General features: G+C 35.4%; 1 protein-coding gene across 1 annotated transcript in view; it reads left to right on the forward strand.

The window, feature by feature from the left end:
* Nucleotides 1-15,203, forward strand: part of LOC149541130 (SNARE-interacting protein KEULE-like) — a 292,714-nt gene that overhangs the window by 207,026 nt on the left and 70,485 nt on the right. The window contains exons 14-15 of the mRNA XM_089802124.1: nt 12,424-12,549; nt 12,671-12,766. Coding sequence (XP_089658250.1) covers nt 12,424-12,549; nt 12,671-12,766 — 222 coding nt within the window. The remainder of the gene's footprint in view (nt 1-12,423; nt 12,550-12,670; nt 12,767-15,203) is intronic.

Consider the following 15,203-nt stretch of genomic DNA (forward strand, 5'->3'; position numbering starts at 1 on the left):
GCTACAAGTTATTGTAAGGATGTCACTTTACAACAACTTCTCCTAATACAAGTGATAATCATTTAGAAGTCGTCACTTCTTCATGATGTACACAGGGGACAGGCTCATACATGTATGATATCAAAAGTTCGTATGAAGTCTCCATGAAAACTGTCGTGTGGTGTTGTCACAACATTCACCATAAAACATATCAGAGAATAAGGTTTCTCCCTCTTAGTTTGATATCAACTTTTCTGACCTCTTAGCACAAGGTTCTCTCCGATGAAGTATCAGACTTCCTCTGAATCTGTTATCATCCTTCTAATCTCTTGGTAGCAAGTCATGTCATGCTTCCTTAGTTCAATGGTTATCCTGATAGCATAAGGCCTTCTAGCCTACATACATGAGACTTTATCCCATGAATCATAGTCCTTTAGCTGTTATAGTTTCTAACTAATGGAGAATCCATCAACAAGGTCTACTCCTTTTGAACCAAGATCATCAAAAGTTTGATTGAAGCATTTATTTTTTGCTCACTCTCTTTCTCCACAGCTACCTCTGATGAATTGTTAGACTCCCTCTCATAATCTCAATCATCAAGGATATTTGCTTCAAGAGCCTCACATTATCCAACATAATCATCATAGCTTCTTTGGAGCTACTATCATAAGATTGAGTTTGTACAATATTTGGTAGCATGCCTAATGTTCCAATCTTCTTTCCTGCAAGGACATCCTCAGAGACAAAGGAAAAGATTAAGGCAAATGACTCTTTATAGCACATATAGAAGTACAAATAATAGAGAGTCTGCAATATGTAGAAAAAGTGTAATAATGAAAGATGAGAAATACTTATCTACACATGAAGGTCCATAGACATTGAATCACAAAATTCCTTCTAATTTTATTTGAGAATGGAACATCTCTTTTTTAAAGATGGTTCAAATGTGAATAAACATTGTTTACTATTTCCCCCTCGCAATGTGAAATTCCCATTCTTATACCAGCTAACTATGTTCGATGCCTTTATATGACCTTCCTAGTAGACGCTGATTGGTATCGCCCAATTCTATTTGATATTTTGAAACGAATGTAGTTTAACAACATGCCCTAAAATAATACTTGGCAAAGTAAGAAGTTAGAACCTTTTATATTCTTATGTAGCCATTTATATGTAGACTCTATTGACCTCTCACTTTGGCACTACTAGCCACTTATATGAGAGTTATTCATCTCTTGCATTGGCATGATAGGTTTATTACTCATATAGTAATGAAAATCAAGATATTTATACTCCATTATTTGTCAAATAAATTAGTTATAGTAATTCATATATCAAATTACTCATTAAACAAAGTATATAGACTTATACTAGTTCACCATATAAATAATAATAACAATAATACAAAAGCTAATACTCTACTTGTTTATTGTATTAAAGTGTACCTCCTCTTGTTTGGTGGTGGGGCACACTCATACCTGTAGCATTGTACATACTCTACCTCTTCGATGGCCTTCATTTATCATTCATTCACTCTTTGTTCGTGTAATGATTCAAGTAGACTGTAACTTCTTTCCTACCGGCTTCTATATTCATTATGGTCTTTGCAAGTCACTATCTTCCTAGTTATTACTATCAATGTCCCTGCCAAATTAATGTCTTTCACTTCCACATCTGTGTCTCTTCCTGACAAGTCCATCATTTTCCTTTGACCAAGGTACTAAGTATATTATATTTCACCAGTTTAATCACCTTATAACGATCAAACCAATTAATTTTGAATGGTCATTCAATGTGTTCTCACTAAAATGGAGTGATGATCATCCTTCCCTCTTCATGTCTTGTCACCAGGGGAGGACGTGTATTTTCATTCATTTATTCTTATTGTGTCATTTCTTACTTCATTCTTGTTCACTTTCACAAGAGGACATGAAACGTGGGCCCCAAATCTTCTTTGAATTTTCTAAGATAATGCATTAGATTGACTACTAGTGCTAGAACTATTTTTGCAAGTGAAGTTATGACAATGAAGGATTGGCCATTTGAGAAAACCTCCATAACGCAATCTAATGACTTTATATCAATCCCAACGACTCCAAAAGATATAAGTAGAGTCCATTCGCAAAACCAGAATCTACCACATTTCCTTGATCGATATCGTGAGGAGAGAATTTTGAAAGCGGGAAGGACAGTGAATAGTAACCAAGTGTCCCAAAAGAGTTTGTGGAAAGTCTATGACATGGCAACCCAAACACTAGTCATGAGTTTCCCCCTTATGTTACCAATATTATTTCCTTTTAGCTTTTAGGAAAGAATCCACTTACCCGCAGAGCGAGTAATGTGCAAGATGAAATCTCTAACTACACTTCTATTTAATAGTTGGAAACGGTGATACCAATAAACCAACACCAGCTCAGTTATTGACTGAAAGCATATCGGTTTGGCTCTAGGTCCTGTTTTAATCTATTCTATAGGAATAACCTTTACTATTGGGTTGCAAAGACTTCCAGAAGTAGAGAATTCTAACTATTTTTGTGAATTGAGATGGCAATAGAAGCTATAGTCAAAGCTTCTAGTCTATGCAGAGTTGTCGGAAACTCTTTTGTCCCTCTTTAGGCGTGCATATCCTCGTATCCAATTTGGAAATGTATCCGATACTGCCCCGACGCACGTCGAATATTGTACCATGTTTGGCTAAAAAAACTTGAATTTCCACCGTGCCAAATACCATGAGATTTGATTCTTTTAAAGATTTAATGTCAATCTTCCGACATTTAATTTGAGAAAAACTTTATTAAAGCAATTTCTTAAAACCAATAGAATAAACAAGACTTGCACTAATTGAGAGAGACAAATAAAATGTTCTTCTATTTTAGCAACCCATTTTTAAAGTTATCTTCTAATGTAACTCTACTATGTTTACATATTGTAAAGTGTTAAATTAACTAATAAATATTTATATAGCATTTACGTGTCAATATTGCTTTTGAAGTAATAAAATTCTCCTATAATAACTTAGAAAACTGTGTCAAATATATGTGTGTGTTATTTATTAATGTCGTGTCTAACCGTATCCATAATTGAGGGTCTTAAAAATGGCTATATCCATACTTAATATCATATCTGTATTTGTATCCATATCTGTATCCATGCAACTTTGAGTCTATGTATTACCACAACTGCTCCCAGTCAAAGATTTGGCTCTGATTGCTTCTTAACTCACTATGATCTATGATTAAACAAATAATAATAACATGGATCAAAGACAATAGGCACAAATTACAAAAAGTTTTTGATTTGCGCTATCACAATTGTTCGAGTCAAAGCCTCGAATCCAATTGCTTCCTTTAGTCACTTCTCTCCCAAGTTGGTACTACATAATCAAAGTTATGCTTGCACAAGTTTAGCAAAGCTTTCTTGCATATAAGAAAAGTTGATTTTTACAATGAGGGCACTCCTTTATATAGGCGAAGGAGTTGAGAAAAAATTGGAGGAAAAAATAGGAGCAACTTAAGCAACTATGACCCGATCAAACTAGGCGAGAGAAATTATTGGATTGCATGTCATGAGTATATGCAATCGAATTACATGCAATTCATTTTGTCCAACTATAAACATAAAAACACTTGAAGAAAAAGTTGAGGTTGTAATTCTGAATCATTAAATATTGTAGATTGGCAACAAAGGCCTTGTACTTGATAACGTTATCCCGAATGATTGTAGGATCGAGAGCTCCTGTATTTTTTGCCATTGCATTCACCTTGATAATCATGGTGTTGTGTCTTTTGATAGCCTCTGACTCTCTTTGATGAATTGCCCATTGTCATTTGAGAACTTGATGTGACCAAGCTTTTTCTCGTTCGAGGTGTCGTGAATTCTCCTTTGTAGATTGACATATTTTGGAGTCTCTAACACTTTGAAAACCTTCTCGATGGTGTCCACATGTAAACTCGAAACAAGTTTCCCTCAACACCTTTAACTCTTTTTTTTAAGCAAAGTGCTTGGCGCATTCCTACATGAACTCAATTTCTTGGACAGCCATTGGGAAAATGGAGATCAAATGAGTTACTGCTTCCTGAAAATGGTGTTGTGTCTTTTGATAGCCTCTGACTCTCTTTGATGAATTGCCCATTGTCATTTGAGAACTTGATGTGACCAAGCTTTTTCTCGTTCGAGGTGTCGTGAATTCTCCTTTGTAGATTGACATATTTTGGAGTCTCTAACACTTTGAAAACCTTCTCGATGGTGTCCACATGTAAACTCGAAACAAGTTTCCCTCAACACCTTTAACTCTTTTTTTTAAGCAAAGTGCTTGGCGCATTCCTACATGAACTCAATTTCTTGGACAGCCATTGGGAAAATGGAGATCAAATGAGTTACTGCTTCCTGAGAATCAAAGCATATATTCTCGATGGGATGTCTCTATTCTTTGAAGAAGTTCTGACATATCATGAAGATTGCGCCATACCATGAAGATGAAAGCATCTTCCAATGGGATTACATCCATGAAAACTTTGGGATTTGAGTTACAATGACGAATCCATAAGGGATGAGCGTTCAAAGTATGGATTAGACACTTATGGAACATATATGACAGCTTGAAACGAACCAGAAAGCATATGTATTTTGATGGAAAGGACCAAAGTCGGATTCTCTAGGGTGGATTGCATGCGGACAAAGATGGGCTTTTGTGCGTATGACCAAGAATGCAAGTTGGTATCCATATGGATACGTGCAAATGCAACTTTGGTGTTTAAATGTGTGACCTTTTACCAAAATTGGGTTCTCTAGATGTAACTACATGTAAAGTGATTTACGTGTAATTATTACTTGATGCAAACATGTAATTAGGTTCGGAGAATGGAATTACATGTAAGTGGGTATGGAGGATAGGTTTGTATGTAAATGTGCATGAAGGACGAGATTACATGTAAATGTGGATGGAGGATGGAATTACACGTAAATGCTCTTGGAATGTAATTGCATATATTGGGAAATGGACGGAATACACTTTGACATGTGATGGTGAAATATGGAAAGATGTGATGCATTTGCATGGAAAGGTGGAAAGTGAAAAGGTGTGATATGCTCTTTGCATTCTTGGGAAAGTATCCTTAACCTTTCTTAAAAACAGAAATCAAAACAAGCAAAAATATGCGCAAAACGAAAACATGCTTTTGGTTTTTGACTCAAACATGACAAAATATCAAGTTGCTCTCAATTTGGGAAAATTCCAAGCATTTGAAAATATAAGCTTTCATCTTATTTAAAGGAAATTTGCAAAATACATGGCATATGTTTGAACAAGTGTACAATGATAAGCCAAAATATGCAACAAAATAGTAAAGACTTGAAAACTTCAGCTGACTTGGAGCTCAAAGAGCCAAATGTGGAAGATTGAGAGGTTGGAATGAATGTCTTTCCTACAATTTTGAATTTTTTGAATAACTCGTTGACTATTTCAAGGCTTGCAAATGGTAATCTCCATGCTCAAATACCTGGGCATCTTCACATGTAGAAGGCAAAGTGCAAGTTTGAAAACCCATGTAATACAAAAACGTTTTGATGTAATGCATGTAAAAGGATGTTTTTGGAAGAAAAACGCGTACCCCTTAAGTGCACAAGTATGGGTCGGTTTTGATGCCCTTAGTAAAAACTATGATTCTCATATGCCAAATCTTGCATCAAAACTCCAAAATGCCTTCTCCATTTGCAAACCTATGGGCTGCAAGTGCAAATATTTGGTCGTTTGTGACAAGAATGTGCACTAGAAATGCAAATACAAGAAACGTTTTCGCTGGAAATGATGAAAAACGTGGTCTCTTAATGCACATTCATGAATTCAAATGCCAAATCGTAAGCTCCAAATGCAAATTCATGGGCTGGAAATGCAATTTTCTGGGCTTTTTTAACAAAAATGTGGCTCCAAAATGCATATATATTTATCGTTTTAGACTTGTGAATGTAGTAATGTCTTCCCCAAATGATAAAACATGGATCCAAATGCGAAAACGTGGCTCCAAAATGCAAAAATGTGGAGACAAATCCAATTTGCTTGGCATTTTTAGCAAAAGCATGGCAAAAAATAGAAGTGTTTGAAGTGTTTTTGACTTGGTAAAGCTAAAACTGGCTCCTCAAATGCATTTGCATGCATTGGAATGCAAAATTGGGGTTTATGGATGCATTGACATGTTTCAAATGTATTCATGTGATGGCTGGAAGTGCAAATTGCACTCTCAAGGAGCCATTACTTGTTTTAAAAATAGGGAATTGGATTAGGGAATTGTACTCCAGACCTGATTTCCTTTTCCTATTGCAGAAAAGTAAAGAACACAACAATAAAATACCTTAAAATATTTGAACGCATGCAAATCTAGTATAGATTTCAACAAACTATTGCTAATCTGAAACTGAAAGAAAAAATTATTGAAACCTGCACAAGATTAGAAGAAAACATTGAATAAAATTTCAATGAAAATATTCTCTTCCTCCTCAAAAGAGTGTCTCAAAGGTGAGTGCTCCCAAAAAATGGTAAGGTCAAGAAAGGATTTGTAACACTTGCTTTGATACCATGAAATATGAAATTATTTAATGTAGTGTACTAATGCAAGAGATTTTTTTTGAAGGATTAACCTTAAAGATGAAAACTAAGAGATCCAGAAGGAGACAGAAGATTTTGTAAGAGGGAAAAATAATGCAACAAATTGTAATATCATGAAGATGGCATAAAGCTTAAGGATGGTGTGTGTGTGAGAGAGAGAGAGAAAGAGAGAGCGAGAGCGAGGGAGTTGAATGCTTCATATGGAAATTGAGGGAAGCATCTTAAATAAATGGAGGGGATAAAATAATTGCATAAGTAATTCCCAAGTCTATGCATGCCACTTTTCATCCTATGTGTGTACAAGATGTCAAGATCTTCGTGAGGATGAAATATCCCAAATGGATATTTAGCTTGATTTTATCTCAAAATAATTTTTAGAACTTAAACATATGAAGATGCATTATAAACCAACAATATAAACCAGTGATTCTCATAAAATACCATAGAATATGTTATTGCATTATACATCAGCAATACAATAACTAGTATTCAAAAATCCAATCTTAAACACAATTTTACAATCAGATTGGAATACTAAGAAAAGAACCTATGAGCACATGTGGGACACCTGGTGTGACGTCTCCACGGACAATGGGTTTGCGTCCATTGTCTACTAATACTAGGGTTTACGTCCTTAATCTGGATGAAAGCTGAAGCTTTCCAAATAACTCTCTCAGGAGAAAAAAACTGAAATTTGAATCATAAACCAAGCGTGAAGAAATGAGCTTCTCCTTCCCCTTTTAAAGACCAAACTTGTGACTCTTCAGCTTCTGTATTCTTGTTCCTGTTCTTCATACCACTCATCTCCTATTCACTCTCCTTTAATTAAAATTGACTTAATAATTCTATATTAAGTCCTCAAAGGTCATATATTGGATTGGCTTATAAGGGGACATTGCAGTCCTCCCCTCTCGAGATTGTTTGCCCTCAAACAATTGCAAGCATGCGGCCATAATACCTGGGTCCCATATCAACATCATGAATAATGCTTTGACAATCCCCTGTGCTACTGTGATATGAATGAAGGACTGAGAACTGCAAAGTCATTCATTGTCTTCCCTTAATTACTAGACATCAAGTGTGCTAATGTCAGGATCCAATGTGCATGTTCAATTAGAACAACCTGTCGTGTGCTACCATCATATACTAGAAGATCCTCAATCCGATTGAGAATCTCACTCCAGTTGAGATCACAAGCACCATCGTGGTCAAATAATCGTAGGAACTCAATTGTGTGCCAACCAACTCTTGGAAACATTATGAACCATGGGAATGTAATATCTTGCTGCTTTGTTCCCATAATGGGTGGAATATCCCAGTTGCTCAACTGTCACAATGCTGCTCCTCTCACTATATGCACTTTAGCTATACTGCTCACAACATCTCTATCCAATACTGATTTGTAATCAATGTTATGTCCCTCTGTCAAGGCAGCAAGCAACCTCTTGGTTATAACAAATATCAATCCGAAACTCTTGACCAATATCAATGAGGGTACCATCATTAGACTCGAATAGCGGATTCTCCATTATCCAATCAGCATCTACTTCAAACAAAGGGTTGTCTACTAGCTGAATGTCATCTGAAAATTTAGTAGTCGGTCTCTTGGGACAACTTTCTAAGTCATAAGTCTGCTGAATGCTATCTATTTCATTAATTACTTCTTCGAAAAATTCCTGCCTCTCTTTACTCTTATGTTTCCTAGTCTGATTTGTGACCCTACCTAGATTTTCAGCTTCATGAAGAACAACTTGTGTATCAACCAATGCCTCCTGAGTATCCTTAAGTTCTTTGCTGAGTTCCACAATCTCATTCCTTCCTTTACTCAACTGATCAGCATATATTCCAGCAACCTTACAAATATAATTTCTGTCGAAAAGCAAACATAAATAATCTGATTTCATATATTCAAAGGCTATTTTGACTACGTGCAAATCAGCAATAAGTAAATCTCCTTCCACTCCCCTTTGAGCCTTCCTATGAAGATCCTCAATCGTTTTGTGAGTGTTGTCATAATGTACCAAAGATGCCACAACCATGTCTTTACTAACTTTTAGCTGGTTCTTTAAGGCATGCATCTCATTATTGTCATGTTGATACAACTTATTGTCTTGCAGTGTCATCTTGGATTATTCCTCTAAATTTATATCATGTGTATAAGAAACACATGGTTCATCACACCTCTCAAGAATATAATCATAAGCCTTAATTTCCTCGCTTCTTTGATTTGAATACAAAAGAAAGGCTGCTTCTATGACATCATTCTTATGCAAACGTTCCTCATTCAAAGATTTCAACACGCTCTTACTTCTAGTAGAACCCACCTCATCAAAATGTTTGTCAAGGCTAACCTCCAAATCACCAACGTAGAAACTTATATGTTCCTTATTCATATTCTTCCCATCGCTGGTCTGAATTACTTTTCCTTCCTCCTCACTGTTATAATTCCTATAAAGCCTCATAGGAGTCCGTCTAAACGGTAAACCCATGGAGATCAGCTCACTATCTATCATGCGATCTTGAAATTTGTTGATTCTATGCTTAATTATTTCCTCCACAAGCTCGAAGGCTGCAAACAAGAGCGTCAACTTGCACAATCCTTCGCAATATTTATGTTCCCTCCTCCAAAAAGCTAAAAAGGTTGTCTGCAACATCTTGCATATTTTAACATCTACATAAAAAATTGAGGATACAATGGAGGTTATAATGGTGTGCATGCAAGTCTTTACATTTCCTAAATGGCGCTTCCCAATTTCAAACAAGAAGCATTCTAATAGCTGAAGAATTAAATTGTTGCATTCAAGATCAATCATAATATAAATGATTCTCTTCTTTGCCATAATATCTAAAAATTTAACTTTCTTGGCAAAAGCAGGATCATGTAATCCCTCTAAGTTTCCCACAATGAACTGCAGAACTTTCCTCAACACATCATCGTTATAGGCTTCTATAGGAGTTGTTATTCACATAATCTCGCTGAGACATAAAAAAACTGTAAGCCTCACCTCTTTATGTGGATGTTCCATGAACTTGGGCTGAACCAAGGATACCATTGTAGGCTGTAAAGCCCAATTTGTGAGCCTAAAATCTACCTGCTCTACTTTGGTCAAATATGTTTCTATCTCTAACAGTTTGGAGAGAACATCATTTGAGGATTCCATGTGTTCTAGTTGCAACCCAAGTATGTATAGCCAACCCAATTGTTTGTCTTTCTACAAGTCTCTTAGCTGATCATTGAATGTATTACTAAATTCCTCTGAGAAGACACCATTTTTTCAGATCATCCATTTCTCAAATTTTTCTTCCAACCATATACCCCTGAAGAATTTTTCAAACTGATGGAATGCACCTCTAACAACTCTGCTAATAAACCTTATACTGAAATAATAGTAGCAATGCAAAATATAAAATTTCAATACTGGCCTGTGATTCATAGAGCATCTTGGTCAACATGTCGTTTTAGGCCATTTCGAATACCTCGCTTCAATCGTTTCCTTCCAAGGAATTTGTTAAACAGTTTGTATGCAAAACCGTTTCTAATTTCTGCTTCTAACAGTCAAAGTTCGGGCATTATGTCCATCGTTTCTATGCCACTGTAATGAATGACTTTTGTTTGCAAGATCTGTGTGCTTCAACTTCACTAGAATAGTTGGAAAAGTCTGGCTCAATGCTTGTGGCCCCCAAACACATACAAATCAAATTTAAAGGTTGCTCCCGTAATTTACGACATTAGAATATTCAACTTACAAATTCAATTGCAATAAATATTGAAGACTCGCAACTCCCAATACTCACCATTTTGCACATAATAGTAATTCTAGAATTCATTAATATGGTTGTAGTTGAGAATGTAGTCTGTCCCTGCTCTGGAAGAGCTTTTTGCACTTGCGTGTATGCCAGCATCACAAAGGCAATATCACTCCTTAAGTTGAAGGTCAACACCTCTTAAAATACCGTGTATTTCCTGTCACATTTTGTGCCTTTTCAAAACAGCTTCCCCAATTCAACCTTGAATTTTGTAATACTAGGGACGTCTTTACCAGATGGAGGTGTTACGACAATTCAACTCACATTTAATAATACTGTGCGCTAGACATAATTTAAAAATTTCCTTCTAGACTCTCAATGACGAAAGAGGAAATTTTATTCAATTTATAATATGTGCTACTAGATAGAGAATCCAAAATTTCAAAGCTCCATATATATTTTTGAACAATATTGTGTGATTGTTAAATTGCGCAACTTGAATGAGTCAAGACAGTTGTCCTTAAATGGATACAAATTATTATATTTGTACCTTAATTTTCTCAATATGAATACACACCAAAATAGTTATCAACAACCAATACAGAGATGATTATGAACTTTCTATGAATTTGTCTATAAAAAACTTGATATAAACCTCCTATAGAAATTTTTGAGAACTTGATTCTGAATAAATTCCGGAGGATGGTAGGATTTTTGGCTCTAATACCACTGAAATATCCCAATTGGATATTTGGCTTGATTTAATCTCAAAATAATTTTTAGAACATAAACATACGAAGATGCAATATAAACCAACAATATAAACTAGTGGATTCTTATAAAATACTGTAGAATATGTTATTGCATTATACATCAGCAATACAATCACTAACATTCCAAAATCCAATCTTAAACACAATTTTATAGTTCGATTGGAATACTAAGAAAAGAACTTGTGAGCACATTTGAGACACTTGGTTCGACGTCTCCATAGACAATGGGTTTGCGTGCACTGTCTACCAGCATGAGGGTTTACATCCTCACGCTGGATGAAAGCTGAAGTTTTCCAAATAACTCTCTCAAGAGAGAAACTGAAATCTGAATCATAATCCAAGCATGAAGAAAAGAGCTTCTCCTCTGCCTTTTAAAGACCCAACTTGTGACTCTTTAGCTTTTGTATTCTTGTCCCTGCCCCTCATGCCACTCATCTCCTATTCACTCTCCTTTAATTAAAATTGACCTAATAATTCTGTATTAAGTCCTCAAAGGTCATATATTGGATTGGTGTATCAGTTTTTAAAGTCCCAGAAAAAGGGGACATCATAGAGGAGGAATCTGGAAGAAAAATAAAAGTGGTTCTAACCAATTTGAAAGTATACATGAAATGGACAAAAGACTTGTAGGGATTCCTTTGAAATATTCTTACAACTAAGTAAAATAAACAATCTGTACTCTAAGCAAAGATTAATTTCTAATACACAATTATATAATTTCATTCTTCTTTCCTTCTTTCTTTCCTTGCAGTTTTCTTTGCAACTATAGAGTCATAGACTGTCAATTTGTTCTGAGTCAGGGTTATATGTTGACCAACTTTGTTTATTTTGCCATCCAACATGTATTTCAATATGCTTAGACAAGCCTTCAACTATATTGCGACAATTTTTCTCAACAATTATTCTCTTTGGGACATGAGGTTGTTGTTATTGAATGTCCATAAGGCCTTACCAAATCTAGTTCAAAATGTAAGTATTATTAGCTGTATTTTTGTCACAGAAATGAAATTTTAATTTAAAGTTGTTCATTGTCTCAGATACTCTCTGATAAAATTGCGTTCGAGTATTGATATTTTTCTTCATTTTGTCACTTTTCCATTGCTTCTTGGCTTTTAATACCACACTACTGAGCAAACCCTTATCTTTAAAACAGTTTTTCTGTCTCTGACAAAGCGATGGTTGAAATTGGATCCAGTCAAGTAAATGCTTAGTATCCTAGATCCGCTCAAGTAAAGTTTTAGTGTCTTAGATTTATATTATTTTAAGTGCAGACTGGGACAAGTCATTTCCTTTGTTTTACTTGTAGTTTTATTTCTGATTTAGATAGCTGCAAAACTAAATGAAAAGATTAAGGAGCAAGAATTAAGTGAAATTGGTCATTTGGAGCAAGATATGGTCTTTGGTGATGCAGGGACAAAGGAGCTGATCAATATACTTAAGACAAAGGAGGTATGCTTTCTTGACATTGTTAAAGTTGTCATGTCATATTTGTGAAATTGCTTGATTTTTCTCTGATTTAGATAAATCCATTTAAAAAATATTAGTACTTGTATTATCCATTGGTATGCAGGATATTACTCCTGAAAATAAGTTACGATTATTAATGATCTATGCAGCAATAAATCCAGACAAACTTGCTGGTGAAAAGGCTTTTCAGTGGAAGCAGGTTGGTTGATTCTTCATCCTTTTATGAGGATGCTGCATGTTGAAAGAATGACATTTCTGACACAATATTGTTGTATAGACTGTTTTAATTTCTGTGTCTAATTCTCATAAATTGTGTGCCTTCTGTCAGAACCCCAACAGGTTCTAACTTGACCAACCCACCAATTTGCTATACAAATGATATGTTTGTCTTGAAATTTAGTAATTATATGAATTTTCTTGAATTTTTCAAAAAGATTGCCAGACAAGAAATAATAACATTGCAAATATAAAATATTCTACAAATGAAATAGAGCTGCAATGATTCTTATTGAGCATAATGTGTGTGTGGGTTAACGATGCCTGGAGGTCATCAAGCTTTTATCATAAGATTTGGAAATGTATGGAAGTGACGTATGATACTATGACCCAGTAGATAGCAACTGGTAATGAATACTCAATGGTGTTCATAATTGCAATGGCTGCCTCAACCAATTCTGGAAATACCCTTTAAAAATCTGCACTTAAACCCTTGTATCTTTCAATTTGCCATTAGTATTCTTGAAACCTTTGAATAAATTTCACAAATCTGCTCATAAATGCTTGAAACCTGATTAGTAATAGGTGCAGTAATCTATTTAGGATCTGAAGTTGATAAACCTCCAAACACATGCTCAAACTGTTTATGTTTATGATAGCTTTTAGAGGGCTCATTCATACCTATATTGATTAACTTTAGTTTTCTCAGAATTTATCTGCTTTACTCGTTTCTTTATTTTGAATTTTAGAGAGCCGGTTCTCTCTTTTACAGAGTTGCTGTTATTGTAACATACTATTTTTCCTACCATTAACAATCAGTAAATCATTGAACACAGTTACTTTTCATATTCACATGTATGAAAAGACAGTTATAACTAATAATTTACATAATAAATGCCCTTACCAACAGAATGAAGGAAAATTTAATTTAAATACTTGACTAACTGCTTGAAATACTGAAAAGGAATATTACATCAGCAACTATCTATAATATAATTCAACTGAACTTGAAGAAAATAACAAAAGTAAAATACCCGATAAATGAGGGAGACATGAATGCAGATTCGTTCTATGTTGAGCAACTCCTGCCATCAGGTGGAGAGGAGAAGCATTGTTAGAGGCTTAACCTCCCAACCACGGACCCTAAGTATCCCCACACAATCTCAACTGAGAAAGGCATGGGAACACCACCCTCCCTGCACAAGATAAGGCACGGGAACACCACTTGTGCTGCCATTGAGCTTCCTAGTGTTAGAGTGTCAACTTCACAGTCGGCTAGGGTGTGGACTTCAACCTATCCTTCCAAATGCAAGCTATCTTGACCTCCAGTGATCAGAGCAGCATCATATGCCACTAAACCTATTTTGGCCAGGGATTTATATGGACACTATGTGCCCGATCACCTACCACCCGACTTGACAACAAGACCATATCCTTTACCCACCATGAGCTGACTTGGTTATAGATTTAGTTATTAAGTTCTTTTAATGCTTATCATGTTCTGACTCAACTCCTTTACTTGCAGGAACAGTCCATGGTTATCGGTCTACACCTCTCATCATGACCATACTTGGTCATCCTGGATGATCTTGGGTGCGACTGTCCTTTATTCTTGACGAGTTCCAGCTGTCTTTGCAATCATTAAACTTTTCTACTAAGTATTACATCTTCTCATTGAAAGAAGGCTTCCCTTGTCTTAGAGGTATATGGTATAATACTGCCATGCAAGGGAAGTAGAACTCGTGACATTGTTAAATTTTGGACAGAAGTGACATAACAGATCCAAAGATTATAACTATAATACTAAAGCGGAAACTTTACTGGATGGCATGCATAAGAATTCTGCCATGAAATGATTGAAAATAGGCCACACAACTATTGGGCTGAGATATACTTGAGATCAAAACATTAATAAGATATACGATCTATTCTGAATATCAATGACTGAAAGTACTTAAATTTAGACTTCAACAATGCATATGAACAACCCTTAACATTGTTACCTATTTTTCACCTATAAGCTCAAATCAGGTAGAGCCATTTTCACTAGAAGTGAATCATTCAAAAATTTGAATCATGCAGTGTATGTCTTTAAAAGAAAATGGTTACTTTGATCCAATTTTGCAAACATAGAATGTTCCTATCCCCATAGTGAAGACGTGAATCCTCTGTATACCCAAATTCGTCTTAGTTAGAGGGCATGGGTTAGAGGAGCCTGCTTCCCTCCTACCAATGCGTCTAAGGTAGGTCCTTGATGAATAGATAACCATAGTCTCTACCTGTGACATGTCATTCTCACCAACATAATTTCTACTTTTGTCTACTCACACTCAATCCTCCTTTTCCATGACTACAACTTCAACCTCTATATCTGCGTAGTCAATCCACTCAAGGTCCTTCTCAATAAAGACAAGATCCCT

The sequence above is a fragment of the Cupressus sempervirens genome, chromosome 9, assembly GCF_028749045.1.
Source record: "Cupressus sempervirens isolate cs-2001-9-10 chromosome 9, ASM2874904v1, whole genome shotgun sequence".
NCBI classification, from domain to species: domain Eukaryota; kingdom Viridiplantae; phylum Streptophyta; class Pinopsida; order Cupressales; family Cupressaceae; genus Cupressus; species Cupressus sempervirens.